Raw genomic sequence first — 25,687 nt, 5'->3', positions numbered from 1 at the left:
CTTGAAAAGTTGCGCCTGCGCCGCCTTCATGGACCCGTAAAAACGTATGAATTTAGAGAGGGGGCACAGGAAGACACAGAGAATGGAAACACAGGAAAAAACAGATACTACTTCTCAGAAAACTCAAAGACTTCAAGCATATGTGATTGATTTGGCAGAATAACAGTTTGTTCCTGGAAATAGCCTGCTCCCAAATAGCTAGCTGTTAGCAAATGAAGCATATGCTATACCATTGCCCGGGTATGCAACTATGTCCTGAAAGGCATTTTTTTTAAAACCCAAGGAGGTGCAGAACCGAGTGTGAAGTTATTTGAATCAGCAATTCTCAAGAACGCTACAAGCAACAATACTGGAGGCACAACAGTACCAGAGGCTAAGCATTTGGCACATTCCCAATGGGCATGCTTTTGAACAGTCTCTGTGCTGGTGCCTTAATGGATTCTGCACTACATGGACTACTCTTGTCACTCATTTTATTTCATGTTTTTTTCTTGTCCATCAGATCCTGGTGCACTTGGGCCTGCTCACCAAGGAGTCAGGCTTCAAAATTGCAGAAAACGCCTTCAGCGGTGGCCCGTTGGGCGAGTTGGTCCAATGGAGTGACCTCATAACCACGCTGTACCTGCTGGGCCATGATGTTCGCATCTCAGCCTCCCTGGCCGAGCTCAAAGAGTCAGTACCAAAACCACTAAGCATACAACCCCCACTTGTTCTTACTTGGCCTGCACTGCAGGAAATAATCATGCATAACTTCAAAGGATCCAATTTTTATTCGAGTCATAATATGTGAAATCAGTGGACTACTTTTTTGAGCCAAACAGCCTGAGCCAATGATCACAATTGTTGTGTGTCCAGATGTAGGTCTGCACAACAGATGCTTGAGGTCAGATTCAGAGAATGTTTGGGAGGGACGAGATGCTCGATTCCACACTTTGCATCATTTTTGCTGCATCAGTGCCCTAAAGTCAAAGCACCTTTTGTTTACCATGTTTGTTTTTTTACATTTAGTATTTGCTGAAGGTTATTTGATTGTGGTACACAAATACAGCTCCTGTGCTATTTTTCAAATGTTTGTTGGTGGTTTTACCCAGGTAAAAAAAAAAAAAGCCTGGAGGGCAAATAGAAACTTTAAACTCAAACTAGCCTGCTGACTCACCTTGTCCAGTGGGTGCATGCTGTTTGACATGGATACAGGAAAGTGTGAGCTGCTGTGCTGACTAAAAAGAATCTGGCCCTCCAGCCTCCGTGTACCAACCTCACTATGTCAGGGATGATTTTAGTTGTTTGCTTCTCCTTAAGGCATAAATACATTAATAAATACACATGTTTATGTTAAAAGGTTGTGCTTGTAGTTCAGTTCAACACAAATTATAAACACAACCTCTATTAATGAAATCTTCTCTACGAATATTTTTGCACCTCTCTTTAGCTTTCAGTCAGATATGTAGCTGAAGCACTGAACTGAATTATCTCCTGCATGCTTTGACTGTTTTTTATGATCTTGACACCTGAATTCAACAAATATCCTAAGGTCTGGAAAAATAAATATATCTTTAAAAATTGCATGCTACAGAAAAGATCCTACTGGTCTCATGATATTTTAGTTTGAATGCATTGTTGTTTTTTTAACATTTCTGGAAAAACTTGTTGATTAGGTTGTAAAATCAAACGTTTCTCCCCAGGATCATGCGCAAGGTCATGGGGAACAAGTCCAGTTGCCCGACCCAGGGTGACAAAGTGGTTGAGCTCATCTACATTGACATCGTCGGTCTCACCCAGTTTAAGAAGACGCTGGGACCATCCTGGGTCCACTACCAGTAAGTACATTTATATGGCTCGATCAACTTTTGACTATGTGTAGTTCCCAATATGGCCACACAGTTTAGGGTATTTCATATGAGAGATTTCTGTATTTGTGTTAGTAGTAAAAATCATTGAAAGTTTTTGAAAAATCAAGGAAGCGTGTTGTGTGAATTATATCAATGTAACATAATATTGATACGTAAAAAATGGCAGGCCCACAGGTTTGTAAGGCACATTTTCTTAAAAAAGATATGTATTTTTGTAAAAAAAAAAAACAAAACAAAAAAACAAATAAATTTTTATCAATATATTGTAATTTTATAGCTTTTTTTCCTTTTCATGTTTTGGTAATTTTTATAGAAAAATAGAAAAAAATGCAGACATATTTTTTAAGCAAACAGATTTGGAGGGCATGTTTTCTTTACACACTTACACTTTCACACTGGGTTGTTTCCAGTAAAACCAGTGCTCTGCAGTTGTCTATGGCGCAGCTCCGTTGGGCCGTTGATGGGTAATTTACTTTGCACTGTAGCTGTTTGTTTGTTTAAGGTCTTTCCATTATCTCCAGATGAACTGAGTAATTTGTACATTCCTCTAACCTTGTTCTGCCACCGCCAACTGTGGTTTCACAGCTCCTCTCACATATGCAAAGGGCATTGGGTTGAGCCTTGTCTGGCACTTGCTTGCACAATGAGTCTATTTTCTGCTCATACATTACTGCAATCTCCCAAAAGGCCGCAGCAGCGTCTGTTGTTCGCGATGTTTCGAGTCTATTCGCTCTCCGATTGCTCCGCTGAGGACTGCAGACGGGGCCTTCCTGGTTTGTTTTGAAAAAGCTCTCATCAGCTCCGACTGACAGGAAAAGAGAAGGAACAATAAGTCTGGGGGCACTAATGGCCCCGCTGGTTCCTCCTGCTTGTCACCAGGTTTTGTTTGTCTGCGACATAACACCTTAAACTGCATCCGCTCCCTTTGTGCCCTGAGGAAATTGATTCAGCCTCAGGCGTAATGTAAGGTCCAGATGCTGTTTTCTGCATTATTTCTCCCTACCATTATTGGACACTTGTGTCAAAGCACTTAATGCCACCATGCTTTGCGAAGCAAGACCTAGACTGAAGGTTGAAGCGTTTATTCTTTCAAGAAATGTAACCTGTTGTGTTGCTCTGCATCGTCTTGCCAGAGTGTCTTTTACACTGCTGTCTCCTGTTAGCAACTTGCATCCTTTGCCTTTGTGGCCCGAGAATCCCTTTGTAAAACCATCTTCTCTTGACTTTATTTGTCATACAGGAAGTCAGGGAGAAAGATATCCTATGGACAGAACATGCCAGATTTGTTTGCATATCAGCCCCCAAATTCTTGCCAGCAATAAACTGTCGTTATTGTTCCCTTTTCTGTGGTTTATTCTTTGTGTTTGGGGACAAAGCAACCAAGTGTGTCAGGGCCATTTGTGATTAATGTGTTTTGTTATTGCCCCAGTCTTGTGGCTATCTGTCTTACAGTGCTGTATCATTGTGTTTCATCCTACTTTGGAGGAATGGGAATGCTCTAAGCTGTTGTTTTCTGGATATAAAGCAGAACCAATGTTGCCCTATTGTTCTATTTCATTTAATCCTTTCATCCAATAACTGAATCGGGCACTGCACTTTCATCTGCATCGGCAAGGCTGCAGAAAATACGTCAGTGTGTACCAGTTCTACATTCGATGGGAATAATGCAGAAATGAAACTGGACAAATAACAAGTTAGTCATCGGCCGCATGTGTTCCACAAGTTTGATTTCATCATTCCTCTTTTGGCTTCCATTTGTCACTTCCTCACTTTCTTTTGCCAGACACTTTGTTTTGACACAACACTGTCTGTATGCATTGCTGTGTGTGTGTATATGTGTGGTGTGATTCATGCCACTGAATACCATTCAATCACAGAGTCAGTGTTGAGGTATTTGTGGTGCAGACAGCATCTTGCGCTGTTTGACTTGTAAAAAACTAGGGATGCACAATATGCTGATCTTTATATGATGCTTTAACCCTTTGAAACTTGGATCAGCATCATTTTTCAACCCTAAGCGAATTGATTCAATTTCTCTCAAAAACATGGGAAAAAATGATGATCAACTTCATATTAATATCAACAAATTGCAAGATGTGAAAATTATGAAATTGAATTTAAAAAAAAATAAAGGGAATTTCTTTAAAAAGCTATGTTTATAATTATCTTAATTGCACATTTTAAATGCACATTTTAATTATTTAATATAAAAAATTTTTACACACTTTTCTTGATCTTTTTATTTTATTTTATTTATTTATTTTACGTATTATTTTTCTGTCTTTTTTTTGGCTAATTTTCAGGTAATTTTCTTGTACTTTTTACTAATTTTTCACAAATTTTTGGGGGGTAATTTCCTATCAGGTTGCTTATTGCCTACTTCCCATGTTTTTGAAAGAAATCAAGCCAGTTTGCTCAGGTTTCAAAGGGTTGATCATCATAGAGATGTGCACAATTAGATTTTGGTATTATACTCTGAATTTAGTGAAATCGAATTTTAATCACATTCCGTGGTACTGCATCTGCTCTGCTCTCCGACACTTCCCTCTGCTCCGCCTGCGTCTGTCTGCGTGTGAGAGCGTGCCACGTAAACACACACCGTCAGGCTTGTTTATTTGATAGAGGACATGCCGGTCAATCCTAAAACAACATACGATTTGAAGTGTAAAAAACATTCATTGCTTCTTGGAGAGAAACATATGACTGGGTTGAGAACAAATAGCTCCTTCAAGGAATAGCTCAGTGCATAGTGAGTAATATCAAGTAATATCATTATATTTAACAAGGTTTTCGCATCCCATATATTTCCCCATATTGTGCAGTTATTGTCAAAAAATATTATTTTCAGTGCCTGATATCAGACAGAATTGTCAACTCGTTGCACTCCTTTTCCATTTTTAGTCCGACATTGCGCCCCCTGCTTTCCTTAACCAATCACTAAAGACTTAATGTTTCCACCTGAATCTGAATAACTCTAAGTTCATTATGCATAAACATGCCAACATGACTGTTTCCTGGGGTTTCAAGCGTGGAGCAGAGCAAAGTAAAACAAACTAGATAAGCCTCGATAACAGTGTCTATATCTATATATGCGTGTCATTTTTTGGTATTACTCCAGGTACAATGCTGGAAAACACTTGATGACGGTCAAGGGGCACTGATTGTCTTATGGAGTCCCCTTACGGTGCTCTCTGATGGTTTTTATTTTGACAGAGAAACTGCTGTTTCATGTGGCAGTGCCAGGTGGATCAGTGGACTCAGTGGAGTGGGAAGATTCCAAGGTCTGGACCCTAGCAAATATTTTAAGACAGTTTGGGCAGAAAATCATTATAACTGACCACTTAACCAAGCCTGGCTGCTCTTAATTATTGTTGCTATGCCTGTTTTTGTGTTTAAACCCACTAAACCAGCTTTCCGTTTCAGCTTAGCACATGCAGGTTAAACTCATAACACTGGCAGGTTTTATACTCAAATTTTGCAAAAATTACTGAAACAATGGCTCTTTAACTTAAGACAGAAAAGGGCTCCTAACTGGTTACACCTTATAATGATACTAAAGGCTCCCGGTAATATGTTAACTCGTGGCCTTTGAGCCAGTGCAATGTTCCTACTAGTTAGCCAGCCATGTTGATGTTTGCGGCTTTTGTTGCAGGTGATTGGTTCGGGAGAGGTTGATGAAAGGACTCAAGCATGTTTTAAGGAGAGAGGCAGCTTTTATAGGTGTTAATTTATTGCCTAATAACAGTCGAAAAGGATAACAACTGAGGTTAAAGTCTGTTAAGGAGAACACACTGTGAATGTTTGTGGTTTATGGGAACATGTGAAAACAATCAGATGTTATTAGCTGGATGACAGTTGCAGTAAGATAATGAGTAACACATTTGAGTTTATCTTTCCCAGCTCTATTTCGACCTTGAGAAGTTTTTTCTTCTAGCTGAACCATGTTCAGTTTAATGCTTTTACAAAATTGGCTGATCTGTCTGATTATCATGCAGCTGTTGAGTTACGCTTCAGGGCTTTGCAGACTTATAGCACACCCTCAGGTAGATTGATATAAAACAGAAATCCCTCATCTGATATGTTTCCTAATGACCCATATGGGAGCATTTTATTTATTGCTTATTTCACATGGGAGATAATCATAGCAGGAGAGAAAGCTATCGTTTACAGCAGCTGTTGTTATACATTATCCTTTCGGGATCACTTTAGGTGGATTACATTACAGTGAAATTACACGACTACTTTGACAACAACATCCGCACTCTGCCCGGCTCGGTTTGGGTATTGCGGCAATGTGTTACTAAGTGTGCACTTGTTGAGCTGAACAACCGCAACTCCAGCCACATCACGACGGCCACTGTCAACTCAGCGGACACGGGCGATGTGCTGAAAGCCTCGCTGCGGCCATTTTTACATCATGTTATGGTTTCAGCAGCACTTCCCCATCTGTTGAGGACGGATCTACCGGGGACAGATGAGGGTTGTTTTCCTCCAGAGCGAGTGGAGATGGCATGTGGGCTTGTTGTTGTTGTTGTCATCGTCGTTGCTTTCAGTCTAAAGTTTCCTCATGGTGAGTGTGTTTCCCAGCTCTATAGTCTCCCAGGGCCTCTCACAGTTCACACAGCCAGCTGCACAGCATCTGCCCGGGCGGAGAGACGATCACTGGGAGAGAGGGGGGATTTTTAGCTGCAGATGTTTACGTGTGGGACACTGAGTGTGTGTATGCATGTCTGTTTACACCTGGTTTCTCCCTATCACTGTATGATTAATGCTGAGTATTTTACCTTGACCCCAGAGTAGAGTCACCTCATTTTATAATCTCTCAAGACTGATCTTGTGCTCAGTGAAAAAGTCTCTTCACTTCTGAATACTCTAGAAGAAAGGAAAAATATTTGATTAATAGCATGAGATAGATTCAGCTCTTTGTGGCCAAGTCACCAGATTCAAATTAGCTTTCCTTTCTCTCATCGGCTCTTTGCCTTCCTAATCGAAAAAATGCAGATGGCGAAAGACAGGGCAGACCAGACGTAATCTAGAAAAGAGAAGTGAGTAACAATGAGCGGGTTAGTGAACGTAGAGCATGCAGTTTAAGGTCATGAAGGAGCTGTTCTCTGCATACATACCATTCCCTCTCCTGCTTGTGGTCTAATTAATCCTGTGCTGTGACCTTTGAGTCAGCTGTGATGCTCATTCACAGCTTCGCACCTCTTCAGGACTGGATTTCACTATCTGTCTGTCTGAGCGTGGATCTAATGTGTGCTTTCATTGTCTCGATGGAGTTTGTTTTATTTTGTGTATATACATTACACTCTTTGTGTCACTGCATATATTATGAAAGACATGAGACACTGGAACGGTGTATAACCACAGATTTGATTCATTTAACCCTTTAAACTTTTATACTGAAGCAAATAGGTTTAAGTTTTTTTTTAAATCATGGGGAAAAAGGTAATAAGCAACTTGGCAAGAAGAGTTCTCCATATTAAAATAAAATATAAAATCTCGGCAAAAAGTTCAAAAAACAATTTTTGGAAGCAACCCATCTCCTTTTTTTTGCCAGTTTTCTGGGGATTTTACTGTTATTTAAATAAAAATATATATATTCTTGCTATTTTTGGGTCTTCTTAAGTTGTACATTGCTTTCTTCCCATGTTTTTGAAAAAAAAAAAAAGCTGAATAACTCAGTTTTCAAAGGGCAAAAATGCAAAAAAAGTATGAATTAAAGGGATTGTTTTGATTTTTTGAAATGGGGTTGAATGTGTAACATACAGTAGATGTCAGTCTGCACAAGTCCAATTTGGAGAAGCAGGCCTTAGTACAACAGCAAAGCCAAGCATTGTACTGCTGTGTATGGGGTCAGCAACAAAACATATTCTAGCCACCTAAAAATTGCTCATTAAAACGCTCAATATGAGTTAAAATGTACACTATATTGAGAATATTTTCACAGCTTTAACTTGCCTTCAGATGTCAATTTCTGAACTGATATTGTTACCTCGCTTTCATCAAAGCCAAATTCCATCAAGAAAAACTTTATTTATTTTATTTAACTTAAAAGTGGTTAGTCCAGATTCACCAAAATCACACAAAAACACAAACTAACTGATAGAGCCAGTGGTAGACTCGCAGCTTCTGTATTAAGTGAGCCAAAATTACTGTTTTTATCAATGGAATGAGTCTTGTGGCTTTGAAGAGAGCTTAGATGTTGGCTTTCTGACAGAAAGTTATAGTGGTGAAAATACTCTTAATGTAACGAACACTCAATCTCAGTTGTTGACAGCCATCGTCTGTATGTAATACACTGATTTTGGATAAGTCCCTCATATAACCCCACTTCAAAAAGTCTGAACTACATCATGTATTTTTTTTCATACCAATAAAATGTTCCATCCCAAATGGCATTACAGGAGACACAAAAATAACACGAAGACGTCTTCATTCATGCTCTAATAAAAAAAACACATCATTGTTGCAGACCACATACTGAACAGGATTAGTGAACCAAAAGAACAAACATGATAAAACATGTTTTACACAGAAATGAAATGGACTAGAAACATAATACAAAAGATCACCTTTTTCCAACAATTTTCCAACAAAAAAGACTTATTTATGTAGTTCCATTGTTGTGACAATATAAAACACAATGCGTCTTTTTTTCTATTTTATCTAGATGACAAAGTTTATGTAGTGGTACGCCACCAAACCCTGATTGTGTCAAATAAACACAAATAATCAAACTTCTGTACCTTTAAAATACATGTTTACCCAAATAAAACACCCTTTCCTTACAGCACTAACCAACAAGAAACAGGTAAGTTAATCTAAGTCTTCAGGCTGACTAGTGTGATTTAAATGCATATCAAATTTACAAATCTATCATTGCCTTCACATGGAGTTAGGCAGGCGGTGGATGGCAGATGGACATCACCGTCTGGACGACAGGAAAAAACAAGAAGAAATGAAATATGCATGATGATATGTTGTGATGGTGATGTCTGATGTTTATATAGAATGGAAATGATTTAATATATAATTTTGTGTTTATTTTATGTAATTTTACTAGTAATGTCCATGAATTGTCCAGATAATTTATGCCTTTTGGGATGTAACTATGTGACATCCAGTTGTTGTGTACTATGGCAAAAAACATGTTTTTACATTGAACTGCAATGACGTTTAATGTTGACAGTACTTTGTGCAGGCCTCTCCAAAGTTTTACCGTCCTGTTTTCTTGTCCACTTAAAATGATATCCGTGTTGCCGTCTGCCATCTCCCTGATTCCATCTGAAAGCAGCACAGTGATAAAAGCACTGGGTAGTGGTTCACTTCAGCTACACTACACTATAGTTGTGGGCACAAGGTGTGGACAGTTTAGCACATATTGAATAGTGCCTTTGTACATAGATGATTTCTAATGGTGTTAAAAGACTTTGTTGATTTCACAAGCAAACATAATAAATAAACAATATCATGTTGATATTAAGAAACTTTTTGTACATTAATGTGTGCTAAAGCAATTAACACATTTGTCTTTGTGTGAAATCACAGGTGCATGCTGCGGGTGCTGGATTCGTTCGGTACAGAACCAGAGTTCAACCATGCCCACTACGCCCAGTCCAAGGGTCACAAGACGCCGTGGGGGAAGTGGAACCTCAACCCGCAGCAGTTCAACACCATGTTCCGTGAGTTGACAGCAACACACAAAAAACACACTCACTTACCAAAAGTGCATCTGCTGACCATCACGAAAGGGCTAGTAAGCTTTATCTGTAGTATTTAAAGAGAAAAAAACAGGCCATTTGGCTCATTTGAAGCCTGAGTGCAGGATTTAAAATGTGTTTACCACAGTTAATGTAATGAAAACCAGCACGGAGAACTTTTCTGGTTGATCCGTCCTCTGAGTCAACACCCTAAGAATGCAACACGATCCCTGATCCGTCCAAAAAACAAAATTCTTCAAGTATGTTGTGGTGAAAACTGGCTTTCGTCTCCACATAACTCTCGCAGATTTTGTTTAAATAAGGTCAATTTGCCAAATGCTGCTACTTGCAGTATAAATAAGTTTTCATCATCATTACACCCTGGGCTGTTTTCTATGTCGACAGTTCCAGTTAGATTTTCTGCTCTGAATGAGCTGTTTTGGTTGAAAAGGGGCATAAAAGAAAATCCAGCACGTTGCTAATGGAATATCATCAAGCAGATTAAAGGAAAGTAAGAGGTCAGACACTCTCCATTTTAGTGTGATTATGAATGTAGGACGTAGGGGTTTTATTGCTCTGTGTGTGCGCATCACTCCGACTGTGAGATCACTCTGTAACTGGAGTCAAGCACATTTGCTGAGGTGGATGAGTGGTGGCGGCGCAGCAGAGGAGAGAGGGGAGCCAGGCCCCCCTGGGGTATTGACCTTTTCCCCATGGCTAAGAGAAAGTGAAATGTTACCCCCACAGTCCCCGTTTGCAAGGTGAGGCCTGGAGCTCTCCAGAATGCCACTGCACCTGAATAGGCCCTTTGTCTGCTGAATAGGGTATGTCTTTCTCATAACACACTGGAGCCTTTGCACAAAATCCAGTTAAGAGTCGCTAGGTTAGATGATATCGCTGGTGAAACAAGTGCACAGTGGTTTGGCCGAGTGTTAAAACTACAGAATGGCATCACTTCCAGGCACGAGAGACTATAAAGTTTTCTCTGCATTGTGCTGCACAACACCTTAGCTCCAGGCTAAAGAGGAGCATGTATACTACTCAACAGTATTATATCAACAACTGTAAGGTTGATGGATTAGATATCTGAGGTTTGTTATTGTTATCACACTGTGCACAAATGATATTTGCACATGGAGCTGGAAGTGTGCATGTCTGAGCAGGTGCCTCTGGCAGCTTGGATTTGCAGTGGGTGGAGTTTTATCCTTGTGTAAATTTCACGAGTGGTGTCAGGATCTGCAGAAGTCATTCCCTAATCTAGTTGTTTAGAAGCTGTCTCACATTTAATCTGGTCCTGTGTGGATTGTCTAAAAATATTCAAGAATTCAAATACTGTTTGCAAATAGAGTACACAGTGTACTTCAAATCAGAACATAAACACAAAAGAAACATTTGCTTTGGGGGCACTCGGGGTTGGTTGGCTATTTTCTGGTCCTTTTGAAGGTCATAAAAACAAAAATATTTACTTCCTTCCTCTGCATTAATCTATTATGCCAAAACATCTAAAATTTACTCACTTTTTTGGTGAGGGTAGCACTAAAGTTTCATAGTTTCAAAAGAAAAAAAGTGGTCTGTGGACTAAATGTATTATAAAGCTGAGTGAGATAGACCGATTGGGAAAATGCCAAAAAAGCCAAAAGAATCAGATACATTTTGATGTAAAAATTTTTTTGAAAGTCTGTGATGAGTGATGGCCACCGGCTAACGTAATTTCATCATGAAGTTCAGTCAAATGATGGTGGGGTTGGCTGGCACATGCGCCAACCAATCGTAATTTAACTGTTGTAACTGTATATTGATAGCTCAAAACTATATTCAGGGTTCTCAGGGTCTTGAAATTCCTGAAAAGTTGTGTTATTAGAAAAATTGTTTTCAAGGCCTTGAAAAACAGAATGTTTTGGAAAAGTGTCTAATATATATTGTTGTAAATACCGCTTAAAACAAGTTCCTAAAAATCCCCAAACATGTTGAACATTAAATGAAATCTGTTCGTTCTATTATAAAATTTAAAATCGCGTGCCGGCTCCATGATAGTTGAAACGTCAGTAGTATCCCATGATTGGGATTGCAAATTGCCAGATATTCTACGAAATGTTCATGTTTTCCTGTTTGGATTAAATGTTCAGAAAATGTTTTTATTGGTAGCTTCAGTCTGTATGCAAATGTGGCATTTGAACATTTTGCCAGCAAACCCCACACAACATACGACTTCCAACCCTGTGGTGGGGCTGGTTGGCACAAATGCACATGACTTGAATCACAAATCATCTAATTTTAGAAAACATGTTTGTATAAACATATTAATTTATAGCTGTGACCTTAATCTTTCGCTTGCTACTGGTCAGAATATTTATTATGATATAATAACTATACATAGAGTGAAAAGTGGGCCAACCAACCCTTGTCTCCCCTACTAGTTTAAATCTTATATAAAATCTCATATTTGGATTCTTTGATGGTTGAATTGTATTAAAAGTTGCCTACTGAATATAGATGTAACAATGGACAAATCAAGTGTGAGTAGGTAATCTATCCTAGATTTGGATTGGTCCATTTGTTACGATTAGGCAGTGCTCTATAAATCATTGGTCCGGGGAATTGGGAGTATCTGGCTGCCGGCCAATAAGACAAGACACTGCCAAATTGACCTCATTAATCTATTTCAGAGCTGGGAAAGCAGGGAGTGTTTTCTTGTGTACAGTTTGTGTTTGAATGGGCTGTGCATCTTAAGTTATGTTGGCTCTGTTTCTTTGCAGAAGTCATTTATAATCAGGGGAGCTGAACACTTGCAAATATAATAAAGTTAACCTCTCCTGTAGGTCAGAATGACTTGGAAGGATTGAAGTCCGGCCAAGTCTAATTCATTTACGCCATCATCTTAAAAATGGGTTTGTTACAGAGGACTTTGGTACGGGATATAAAGCTGACTACAGACAGACTTTGTATCAAATTATTTTGGAAACAAGAATGAGTATGAATAATGATCCGCCCTTTAATCCCTCCACTGTCACAGGGATATATATACACGGACAACAAATCAGCTTTGTCAACCAGGTTTCTCTTAAACCCTTTTCCTGTGTGTATCCCTGCATCTGAATGCTTAATCCCTTCCGGAAATGATGATTAATACCGGTCAGAGGTCGAAACACAGCAGCAGATAGTATTTATCTTTGAGGCATTGCCAACGACGTAATTGACCCTGAGATCTGCCAGGCTGATAGTGCCTGTAAAGCTCTGATTGATAATGTCGCTGGCACACCCACTCACGAAAGGTTATCTTTATTATCCATCTGTGTGGGATCAATAGGCTGGTGTTCTGTTTCTGACAGTCTCAGATTGTTTTCTCTTATTTTTTCTTTTTTTTTCAAATTTTCTGCATTGGGTACTTTTACTTCAATACTTGAGTACAGTTTCTTGATTAGTTGCATCTACAGCATTTTACTGCATTATCTGATAGCTATTTTACTTAACAAACTAAGTGTTTTGCCTAAAAACGTAATAAAAATTTCATAGTATGTGATGTTCTGTTATAAATAAAACTACCCAACTGTTTAAGTGCAACTTAAATAATTAGCTGATTAATAAATTAGTCGATAAACAGAAAATGTATTATTGTATTATATTATATCATTATTTTGAGATTTTTCTGCGTTGGGAACTACTTTCAATACTTTAAGTACATTATCCGGATTGTTTGGATTTACAGCATTTCACTACATTTACCTGATAGCTTAAGTTATTTTTTATTTATAAATTAAGTGTTTTGCCAAAAAAAATATATAAAATAAAATATATTTTTTTAATGTACATTAAACTACTCAGCAGTTTAAGTACCACTGAAATAATTAGTTGATCGATCGATAAATCAGTTGACAAAAACACATTTTCAAATTTTTTACATTTTTATTTAATTTCCTTTTTTAAATATGCATTTTTCTTTCAATACTTTCAGCACATATTCTTGATAATAATATAATGCTTTCATTGCACGAGTCTTACTCGTAACAGAGTATTTTCTAGTATTTGGTCTCTGTCTATGTCTCTCAGGTGCCTTCCTGGCTATTTAAAGCCCAAAATATTTTTTTTACCTCATATCACAAAAACATTTGTGCATTTGACACCTCCTTTCTAAAGTTAATAAATTATAGTCTAATGGCTGTCAAGCAGTCGCCCTACCTGAACTCCATATATCTCTATACTCTCTTGGATTTACAGCATTTTGTGATGAAACATTGGTGCCAGAAAAGAACATCTGACCCTTGAACACTTGCCTGCGTCTATTCAGTGATGCCAGCAGGAGGGGGAACATTGAGGACGTTATTTTGCTGTAATTGAGCACCTCTCACTATGTTCCTACTCTCTTTTATTCGAAACCTTTGCAGATGCTTGCTTTGATTGATTGCAGTGGATTAGCATAATGGCAGCGTTGCAGAAAGCTCCAACAGTGAAGTCCTGAAATGATGTCAGTGTCTACACAGAAACATAACACCACTTCTCTTTATTTTCTTTTCTTTTCAATGCATTCACCAAGCAAGGGCAGCGTACTACAGTTATTAAATTTGGTTTGTTACATACTCGTCAATACGCATTATGGTAGGCCTTGATAGCCAGTCACACACAAAATATTTTAACCTATTAATATCCTTTTTATCTTCAAATGATCAAAGCAAGGAAAACATACTATACCTATACTACATATCCAGCTCACACAATGCCAGAGTTGTGTGTGAATAAGTTGGTGCATAAAATCAGGGCCAAGTGTTTTTCTTTGTCCTCAGGCATTAGTTATAATTTAAGCATGTCAGCAACTTTCTAATCATTGCTATTTGTCTGTTAAGTGAGTTATTTATTTATTCTCTGGGTGTGATGACAGACAGTTTTTTTTTAACAAAGGGAATTAAAGGAACAGTTGTAAAGATTTAGGAGGATTTAGTGGCATCTGCCGGTGAAGATTGCAGATTGCAACCTGTTGAAACTTCTTTCAGTTAGAATTTTTTTAGCGTTCATTGTGAGACAAATTATCCACAGATGTCTCGTCCTCTCCAAAACAAACATACCAGGTGATTAAAACCTGATTAAAGCTGTTTCACGTTACAAATCCATGTTTTCAGGTCACTGTTCAGCATGTTGGGGATGGGCCGCTAGCCTAGCACATGCTCATATGTGCTTGCCAGATTATCCACAGAGGTCTCTTCCACTCAAAAAGAAACAGATCTGGCGATTTAAATCGGTAAAAACACTGAACAGAGCAGTTTCACGTTACGAATCAGTGTTCAATAAAATCCTATGCTGTTTTGCGTGTCAGAGATAGACTGCTAGCCTAGCACCTGTTAATGTGCGCTCACCTTTATTCATTCAGATATGCAGGTTTTTATCTTAAGTTAAATTATCTGAAGAGGTCTCTTCCACCCAAAGCTGGATTTAAACCAGTAAAGACACTGAATAAAATAGTTTCCCATCAAAAAGAGCTGTTTTTCTCACACTCTTGTGATGGAGGGGCTGCTAACAATGCTGGCTGACCCAAATTATGCAGATGTCTCTGTCCTGAGCCAGTGTTAGGTTTGTCCACTCTGGGCTACTGTAGAAACCTGCAACACAGCGATTTCTTTAGACAAGTACCTGCTCCTTATGTAGATATAAACAGCTCATTCTAAGGTAACAAAAATATTCTTATTTTCAGGTTTTTAAAAACTAAAGGAACCATACTTATATCAGACTCAGTTTCTGCCCATATATCCTCCTAAATCTCACACACTGGACCTTTTATATGACATTAAAAACCCTTAATTTTTCCTCACTGTGATGTTTGCAGCACTGTAGGACCGCCTGGTAGACACTCAAAAAGCTCATCAGTAAAATCTCAAAGCTGTTTGTGTGTTTCAGGTGTAGTCTTTGTATTTTCACCCTTCAGGCCCATTCACAGAAGTTGTTCAAAGTCTTTGATGTTGAGTTTTAAGAGCGCTGGAGATTTTAGTGCTGATGATGCAGTTTGAAACCTTTTTTTTTCAGCGTGGCCAGCACTATAGAAGTTAGTTTCTTCTAAAAATGAGTCTGCATTCTCAAGTGTTGGCCCAACATTAATCACATAATCCTTAGTCGGGGATTACTTTAGTGTAATTTTTTTGTGTGATGATGTAGTTTAGTCCTCTGCTGCTGATTTAGTGAATTCCCAGCTCCTTTTTAAAGAGCACAAAGGAAGCCCCTCTCACCCTGTCAGAGACGATATCCTGCCCTTAGAGTGTCTCCGACATTTCTTCACCCTGCTCCTCCACTCAGCTCGGCAACGTCGTTCCAATATTGACTCCCAATCAAACACAATGCCCCGCTTCCTCACATAACGACCCCCCCGACCATTCAAGAGCGACAAAGCAGCTGCTTCTCCGGCACCGCTGTCCTCCCAGGCTGTTTGTTAGCTAATAGCAAAATGAAGCTGTGGCACGTTGAGTGACATTTTGAGTGGCGGCTCTAGTGGGAGAGGAGGCATCTGTTGCCAAATGCATCAAGAGGGCCTAACACTAATTAACAGCCTGTCCTGTTTACACAGTTAGTTTGGTACATGAGTGTTCGAGCTGCCTCCTCCCGGCGCCGAGGACCATCTCTGCCTCTTTGCCATCAGAAATACATCTCAGTTATTAGGAGGGGCCACCTGAGGCTTTTGCACCGGTGTTCATTTTGTTCCCTTATGCCACACAGACACCTCACACAGATGTGGCGGTATCTTCATAACACCACATTCCTGCGCTCTCTCTCACACACGCACACACACACACACACACACACACACCGAACACAAAGTGAACCACCAGTGGGTGAAAGGCTCCTCTGTGCATTGTAACGCTGGGGAAGTGCAGAAAAGGAACAGGATTTCAATACAGTAGATTAGAAGTTGGACAAAGGTTGCAACCCGGAGACATGTTATCACAGGTAGTGTGAAGATGAGATAGTGTGACACTCACATAGTCTGGCTCTTTGCCCAGAAAATGTACTGCACACTTTATTAATATATATATCCTAGTTAACATGTCCCGTCAGGATGCTGAGAGGAAAGTGTAAAGTATGAAGAAACCTGTGATATGCATCCAACAAATGTTCCTTTAGTTTGATGGAACCTGAATTATACTTTATTGTTCTGATAAGGAAAAGCTAATATAAAAGGCTTTTGTTTGTGCCCTTTTTATTGTTTTTGGCAGTTTTTAATAATTGCTTTGTCTGGCACTGGGCTCATTTACTCCCCATTTTCTGCATTTTTTTTTTCATGTGTGCCTAAAGATATTTAGCTGCAACCAATATGTGGCCTGCCTGGAGAGATCGAGTGAACAAACATTGGCTTTTTGTCGAGTGGGAGAAAACGTCCCATTTCAGGCAACACCCTAATAAAAACACGTCAACAGCATTTGTGAAACTGCTGCAGCACAGCTGAGCTGTTACAGTACGTCATTGTTTCTGCTGCTCTCTGCTGCAGTTAAGTCACGATTCGGCAGCTGTATTCCTGTCATCATGTGTTAAGCGACATGATTAATGATGAGTCATCCTCTCTTATTAAATAAGGCGTGATTAGACCTGCGGACATTTGCAGTAGTTGAATCTGACTTGTTTAAATGCTGCCAGGTACATGTAAGTTGAGATTCTTTGCTTAAATTCTCAATAAATCCTTCTTTTATTCACTATACTGAAGCCAATTCCATCTCCTCTGACTGACCGACCTTAATTTGCCTCCGTAGTAATAGCGTTGCGGTAAAAAGTGAGCTCTGACCGCAGCAGCTCCCCAGGGACTTGCACACAAACCACAAACTGTGCACCCAAACACCTCGCAGCCTGTTTCACTCTCTTTAGGAGGTGATGAGGTCTGCGTTTCAGTCTGCTCCGACTACTCCTCAATTAGATTATCAAGCATATTCAGTTTGGACTGATTCTCCTCTGCCTACACTCCAGACACTTGTCTTTACATTTGTTCTACAAGGCAGATGGCAGCGTGGTAAAGAGCTGCCAGCTTCAGGCTCCACACTTGACCTGCTCATCTTGTTGTTCCCATAGTAACTAGTCATCACCGGGCAATAAGGAACGGAGTGAACAAAAAACCCAGAGTGCTTGTCGAATTGAGTGGTGCTTGTCTCTCTGTGGAATTATGATCAGTGCTAAAAGGCGGGACTGAAATGGGCTTATTTATTTAACTGACTTATTTGTGTGTAAGATTTATTGAAGGCGTTGTTGTTTTTGCCTCAGTAATGCATAAATTTGGATGAGGACAACTGTGCCTGAAGTCATTTTGTCATTTTAGTCCCAATAATGTGATGACTGACTTTTTTCACTCCTTTTTCATTGTTTCGGTTTTGCTGAAACACATTTAAGTGCATCACACTGATGATGTAGTGAGGCCTGAGTTTTTAACTCAGGGGGTCCTCAGAATTAGCAGGAAAATACACATTAACATAAATTAGGGTGCACAACTGATTGAGTTCTAATCACAATCACGTATCAACTCAAGCTAAAATCAAACTAAAAGCCAGCCTCCACTTTTGAAGAGCTGTCCTGCAGCTATACAAGCACCCTGCAGCAGGAGCCTGTGAAAAACTTAACTAAATGTTGCAAATAAAGATGGCACAATTGCAATTCGTCAACAGTCATCATATGCAAAGAGTGTGTGAGACTTGCATCTGAGTGTCAAAGCAACACAACCAAATTGTTTAAACACATGAAAAAACATTGTGTGCGATGAATGCAAGAAGAACTTTGCCGCTGATGTTACCGTGCCATGCAGTTAAACTCCGACCCTATCCAGCATCATCTCAGACATTAATAACAACGATGCTGCAGCGTGTTACGGTACCATGAGCACTGTTAAAAAAAAAAAAAAAAGAAAGAAAGAAAGATAGAAAGCGGTGTATTTGTATCCATTGAAAATGTACTGGATTCAGCTGAAGAAGAACATTATTTTAAGACTTACTTTGATACAGAGATTTGTCAGTGAGCAGGATGAGCACAGGGACAAAGTAAAAATAATACTCTGCTGATTTAATTTTGGATGAAAAGTTTCTGGCACAATTTTATTTTATTTATTTTTGTGTTAATGTAAAGTGCAAAAAAAAGTCCCTTAAAACAATGCATAACCAATAAATTGTCTCAGTATTAACCAGAATAATCTGAATGAACATTTGGTCATAATTGTGCAGCTCTAACTTGAATCCAATTAATCATTAGCAAAGATAGTTTGGACCATTCAATAAAAATCAATGCATACATTACAAACATGTAATTTACTTAATACAACTTAAATGATAACTTAAATGACAAGCAAACTTTTCCCAGTTAATCTTTGTGCAGTCATGTGAGATATCGAACTCTAAATGTAGCACATATCCATAACAGCGAGGTGAACAAGTTAGCTAATGCACTTATGCAGTATATGTAATTGGGGGTGGAGGTGTGTGTGTGTGTGGGTGTGCGTGTGCACTAATATTCAGATGGGTTTGCATGTATTTATATATTTGTTTCTTTTGCCGCAGCTCACACCCCAGACAACAGCTTTCTGGGCTTCGTTGTGGAGCAGCACCTCAACGCCAGCGACATCAGGCACATCGATGACATCAAGAGGCAGAACCAGTCACTGGTCTATGGCAAAGTCGACAACTTCTGGAAGGTAACTTAATCTTTTATGCATTGCACACATGCATGAGACGTTTACGATATTTCAAACAAGCTGTGCACATTTTTATGCCCTGAAACACCTGACACATGTGGCCTTGTTCTAATGGACATTGAGTGGTTTTCTAACCTGGTTGCAAATCAGAAGAGTTTATAGACTGATGACAGATGCACAGAAAAACCCACAAACACATTCATATACTGCACTGCAAACACATTCACACCGGCACACACACCTTCAAATGATTGCATGATCCGGCGTATACACATAGATATAGATATAGTAGGTATGCATTCCCTTTGAACATGAAAGGGGCGAGGACTAGGCATGCCAAGAACACCAGCGCACCAAGGATAACCCATTTTCAGACCTCTGAGACCTCGCAGGGAAACTCTTTGAACAACCTTGGGTAAAACTTTCACAGAAAACTTAATAAGAGTCTGGTTTAGGAGCTCAAATTCAGCTTATCGCCCTCTCCGTGAAGTTTTTAATATATTCAAATACATGCTCACACTGCGGCACAGAGACCAAGGGATTACTGTATCCTAGACAAAAACGACTTAGAGACTTGGGGAGATTTGCACATTGTTTGGCATGCCATGGATGGTTGGATTACTGCCCGCGCCTTGATGAGCTTTCAGCCAACACCATGTATGTTGCAGAGTAGCTCGCTCCAGATGCAGCTGACTCTGTAAATGTGTGACAGAGTAACTCAGTGGAATGATAATAGAAGCTGCAAGAGAGAATAGTCCTCATGTGACATGGCTGTTGTGGAAATGCCATCTCACATCAATAGATGTGAACATGTGCAGAAATCAGTAATAAGCCCAACATCACTGACTAATCATCTGCAAATACTGTTGCATCAGACTGTCGTAGTTTGTTCCACTTAGCTTTACGTAACTTTATCAACTCGTGTCCATACAGCTCTCTCACAACAGTCGGAGCAGATGAGTGTCCGAATCAAGGACACATAAACATTATTTCTTGGCTTTGGATGAGTTTTTATTTTTTCACTCATGCCCATTTTTACATACTAGTGTAAAGTTCACACTGATAACAGGGCTTAAATACATTTTTTCTGTGTATATGCATATTTTTTTTTTACATGCAGTGGGGTTTTTTTGCATCATTTGGTGTGTTTGTCCTTCTCTGTTGACAAACTGCAGAATCTGACCGCAGTTACAGTAATGTACAGTAAAACTACTTCAGATTTCTTTTGCTCATAGGAACATGTCTCAAACTGGTAATGTCTTAACTTCTATTTTATATGAATATTTATTAATTTTAATAATCATAAGTATCATGGATTGGTCATTGACCTTAACACTTCAATTACCATTTTCTCATGATTATGACAGCTTCCAATGCTGTTTGTGATCTGTATGAATGAAACAAAGTGTGATGCTGGAAGTTATTGGAATTATCGTGATTCTTCCTCTATATATATATTATATATAGTTAAGTTTTTTTTTAAATAATAAAAAACATAGGAAAATATATATGTAAAACAAATAAACTACACATTTATAGTGAAATTACGTGTTACATGAGACCAATTTAATATAATTTTTAAATCAGAATTTTCACAATAATTGGCAAGTCAGTGTCTGAAAGTATCAGAAAAACATCAGTTTTGTGTTGTTTAAACAGTAATACATTGATGATCTCTCAGTCAGCCTCCAGCACTTAAACAGAGGCTGAGAGATGAGCTAACTGTCCTCCTACTGCCAACATCAACCTTTCAAACTAATTTTATTTATATAACACCTTTCAAACAAATTTCTTTACAAAAAGAAGAAACAAAAAAACAAGATACAACAACATAGGAAATGTGCAAAAATGTATTTTAAAAAGGGCATTTTAATAAATAGAAAAAATATGAACCATAAAATTGTGATGGTACCACACTACATAAAGCTAGACTAAAAAGATAGGCCTTTATTAGTTTACGAATAAAAGTATCAATATTTCCAGCTCCTCTCAGGTCCTCCAGCAGGCTGTCCCAACGTTTTGGAGCGTAATAGCTAAAAGCAGAATCACCAATATTTTAGTTTTACTCTGTGGAACAGCTAAAAAAGAACTGAGGGGCCTTCGTCGTTCATAAGCCAAAAGCATCTCTGAGATGTAGTCTGGTGCAAGGCCGTGCAGCGCCTCATAAACTAAAAAAAGAATTTTAAAATTAATGCAAAAACATCCAGGCAGAGTAAGAAGGCGCAACTGGGTCCATAGACTTTTTGGCCACTGGCATCTTGGTTTTTCGGAGACCAGAAGTGACTATGTTTGAACGAGAAAGCGAAGCTATGGACTTGAGGGGTGATTTTGATTGATGTACTGTAGCGACGTCTTGCAGACTGCATATCACTCAAACAGGCTGTATAAAAAAAACACCTCTTGTACATGTGTGTTTCTGCTCTGAAGTTGGGCATTTTAACATGAGGGTTTAAGGGGATTGATTCGCTTTTGGAGCCTCAAGTGACCATTCAAAGAACTGTAATTTTTGGCACTTCCATTGGCCTTATTTTTGAGCCTTGCAGGTTGCTGCTTGGCTGTATCTGGAGTACATGTCTCTCTTATTTCCAGGTTTGAACCTACGTCATTGTGTTTTATGATGCTGCTGCTGTGTTGTGCTGCTCTGTCTTGTCTGTGCATGCACGACTGTACATTTGTACGTGGTATCTTGAGCCTTGGGTAATAACATCAGCCTGCCTCTATTGAGCTCTGGTGAACCTGATGCCAGACGTGACACCAACATGTTCAACATTTTGAGAAAAATACTTAAAGTGATGAGAAAAATGGCGAAAAATTGCAAAAGCTGTGGAATCATTTGCTTTTACACCTCCAGGATTATTGTGATCCTGATAAATATAGATGTGATTTATCCCGAGAGAATAATTTGGGCCAAATTCAACCAGTGAAACAACACAAGGAAGTTTTGTGTTTAAGAAAATACAAGTCTGACTGGAAAATATTAACAGTAACTAAACATAGTCTAAACTAAGACTAATCTAGAAAGTATTCATTAACAACAGGTGTACAGTTTGAATTCCAAAGGTACATTATAAGGCTCTCAATCCCGAGGTGTTCTAGTTTTTTTAATCCAGAGAGAGCTGGCCTGCTGCTGTGCTTTATGGTTCGAGTACTGAGTCAGAGCTCACGCAGCAGCGTGCCATTCAGTGCAGCTTTAAAAGGGCAGACGAGGGGAGCCCATCAGCTCACAGCAAGGGGCATTAGTTGCCAATCAGACTCCCAAGCGTGTTCATTACCTCCTGCTTTTAATTAAAGGGCCATTTTGGAGCTGACTGATAACGAGCTGACTGGCTTAGTCCCCCCCCTTCTTTTACACCACGCAATCTTTCGATTCTCTCTCTCTACACTTGAGAGGTTTTTATTTCAAAATGATATATCCACTATTTGAAATAGAAAGCGGGGCCCACTTTAAGAAATCTATTTCTCGCATGAAGGTAAAATTCACAGTGGAATTATACGCAGGTTATAAGATTAATGATCTGAAGACTCGCCAGCTAACGCAAGAGGAAGGTGCAGTCAGCTTTATGATATGTAGCAATTGAATTATTCTCTTTTCAGCTTATAACACTGCCAAAGTTCAGAGTTTTTGTCGCTTATCAAATCCTTCTTGGTTTTGCCTCCGTTACTGTACCAGTCCCACATTTCCAGTGTTCTTTCCGTACAATGTTGTTTATCTCAGGATCAGATGATTTGCATTTTAATGCAACTTTTAGCTGATGCAAGTTTAATGTTGAATTAAAAGTAAAATCATTGAGATGTAATGGAATATTTGCTTTCCTGGAAAGAATCAAACGAAAGATCTGCACATTGTATTAACAACTCGCAGTGAATTTCAATTGTACGTCCTGACCACGAGGTCTGCATTTATCAAACTGAACAGGAATGTTCCACAAAAGCAGGAAGTGCAAATGCCTGTGTCGTCTGAACAGCCCTCTTAAACCCCAGTTAAAAAAAAAAAAAACATATAAGTCATGCTCTCTGTTTACACAACATCTGTGTGACAGCGGATGTAATAAAGGAACGGGGCCCATGCTCAAAATAACTGATCCAGATCAATTAAAAATTGCGTTGATCAGGCCCAATATAACCTCATATTATTGCCTGCTTGATAAAACAAATAAAAAATAAACTCAAGGCTAGATAAGACTTCACTAACTTTGCAAACTAAAGCAGTATTTCCATTGAGGTCTTATCAGATATTTTGCTTTGTGTGTGGAGAAACTCTGGACGTTGAAACTAGAGCTGCGAGGACCAAACTTTGGAGTGAGCGAGGCAGCGCTGACACAGAAGTATTCTCTAGTCGAACACTGTCTCCTTCCTCGCCTTTAATTTGGAGGGGTTAATGTGGGTTAGGCAAGTAATAGTCTCCACGCAAAGCAGAGCCCATTGAAAGGCCTTCTCTGTGCCTGATCAGTATGCAGAGGTGCTCAGGTCACACTCATCCCACAGGTGTACGAAGTGAACTGGTGTGTGAAACAGAATGAGTAATCACCCACACAAACACACACATTCTCGTATTCAAACACATTTTTCAGGACTTGTAGTTTTTGCATGTTTTTTATCATCACCACTGTGGCTGAATGTCAAAGGGGGGGGCAGCATTGTTTGTGACACGTGGCAGATGATTTGTAGTGCATACGAGTTTGTTAGTTCTGCGAGCACAAAACAATTTATTTTGCCAAGGAGAAAATATTGGCAAAGCTTTTTCCTTCTCCTTTTTTGGCTTATCTATTGAAGAGTTTTGTGTATTCTCAGCGTAGTATACAGTTGTATGAGCTTACAACAAAGAAAACAATTGAACCTCACAGTATCAAGAACAGAGGCCTAATGCTGTGGTCGCACTGAATGTGATACATTTTTCGTGTTGCATTACTTGCGCATTGGATTTCATCTTCTGAAACAAAAGTCTTAATTTAAAAACTGTTTCATTTCAATGTGCTCACAAAAATATTATTATATGTAGTTTTTTTACAAAGCCAGTCAAAAGCAAAATTTGCTCTTTTTTCAAATATCTTGGAGACTGGATGGAGTCAGCCTTGCGTGTTGCACTAAAAACTCTGGAGAGGATGTGCTTTAAAAAAGTGGCTGCTGATGTGAGCCTTCTCAGGAGAGGACGTGTCTGGTGTCTCCCACTCATTTAGACATTAGTGTCAGCAGTGCTAGACTGTATCATGAAAAATTCATGCCTCTTAAGGTCAGTGTAGCTGAAACGTTGCAATTATAAGTGACTGTGAGCTAATTATCAGCATGCAGATTTTTGGGAAGCACAGGGGAGAGTTTGACTGCTCTAAGGTTGAGGTTATACCTAACTTTATGCAAGATTCCTCATTTTGCTGAGGAGTCGCTGTAACCTGCTGAAGGCTGCAGCAGCAGGTGGCTCATCAGACCTGAATGATGAGAAGAACAGAGTGATCCTGGGGATTGAAGAACCAGGATGGCAAGTAATTATTGGGTTGTTGAAGAGGCAGTGTTGCTGGTGAGACCTGAAATAAAATGGCCAGAACCCCTCTGAGGGAGCCGTTTCCATAGTAACCCAGTTAGAGGAGAAGAAAGGCAGAGCAAGGCAGCAGAGAGTGACTGTGTTTCAATACAACAGCTTTTAGATATTGAAGTATTAAATATTTTTAATACAGCTTTCATATTGCTACCCTGTCTCTATATCTTAATTCCTTCTCCTTTCCAACTGGTGTAGATTTAATTAAAGAAACTAATAAGGCTTAATGGCTTTTACCCGGACTCACCTCATGAGTGCACTACATCTCTAATAAAATGGTCAGTGTCGCTATTTCTCAGCGTTCAGTCAGTAAGAAGCGTTTGATGAGACGGAAGAGAGCGTGGCGAAAGGTGAGAATGAGTAGGATGTACAGAGAGAGAAAGCTGCAGGCCCTTGGCAGCATATCAGAGGACATGTCGAAGAAAGGCAAAACACACACACACACACACACACACACACACACACACACACACGTACAGAGCTGGCATATGCAGAGCAGGAAGAGCACCCATCCCACATTTTTACCCTTGCAGGCTCATAAACAGACAACAATGTGCTTTTTCCCACCTTTCATGATGGATAACCAAGTTGAGTTGAACATTAAACCGTCTTTAGTTTTACTGTGCTTGTCTGATCAAATGAAGCAATCCCTCGTGCCATTAAACTGGCGTGAGTGCCAGGCTGGAAACACGAATCTGACGTTTGAGGAAAAAGCTGGATCAGAGCGGGGAATGTTATTGCGGTTATTGAATCGACTCCTTCTGTCACAGATGTTTTATTGAATTAGGCTCAAGACATATCCAGAAGGTGCTGTTTGTTGCTGCATTATTGTGTAACTCAGATCTGTAGTGTTAAATATTCTGTTGTGCTTTTATCTGTATCACAAAGAGAATGTATTATATTTATTTAAATTTTCTGAGGAAATTTGAGCTTGAGCTCACTGCTAATCGTGCTTAAAATGGAATAG

The 25,687-nt window shown here is 39.2% G+C and overlaps 1 protein-coding gene across 2 annotated transcripts in view; it reads left to right on the top strand.

Moving 5' to 3' along the window:
- Nucleotides 1-25,687, top strand: part of mgat5 (alpha-1,6-mannosylglycoprotein 6-beta-N-acetylglucosaminyltransferase) — a 101,094-nt gene that overhangs the window by 54,242 nt on the left and 21,165 nt on the right. For both annotated transcript variants that reach the window (XM_042512919.1, XM_042512918.1), the window contains exons 8-11: nucleotides 503-672; nucleotides 1,683-1,817; nucleotides 9,402-9,535; nucleotides 19,057-19,190. In XM_042512919.1, the coding sequence (XP_042368853.1) occupies nucleotides 503-672; nucleotides 1,683-1,817; nucleotides 9,402-9,535; nucleotides 19,057-19,190 (573 nt within the window). The remainder of the gene's footprint in view (nucleotides 1-502; nucleotides 673-1,682; nucleotides 1,818-9,401; nucleotides 9,536-19,056; nucleotides 19,191-25,687) is intronic.

The sequence above is a fragment of the Plectropomus leopardus genome, chromosome 24 (assembly GCF_008729295.1).
Source record: "Plectropomus leopardus isolate mb chromosome 24, YSFRI_Pleo_2.0, whole genome shotgun sequence".
Taxonomy (NCBI): Eukaryota; Metazoa; Chordata; class Actinopteri; order Perciformes; family Serranidae; genus Plectropomus; species Plectropomus leopardus.
Note: the sequence above shows the minus strand (reverse complement) of the source record. Positions and strands in the feature narration are given on the sequence as shown.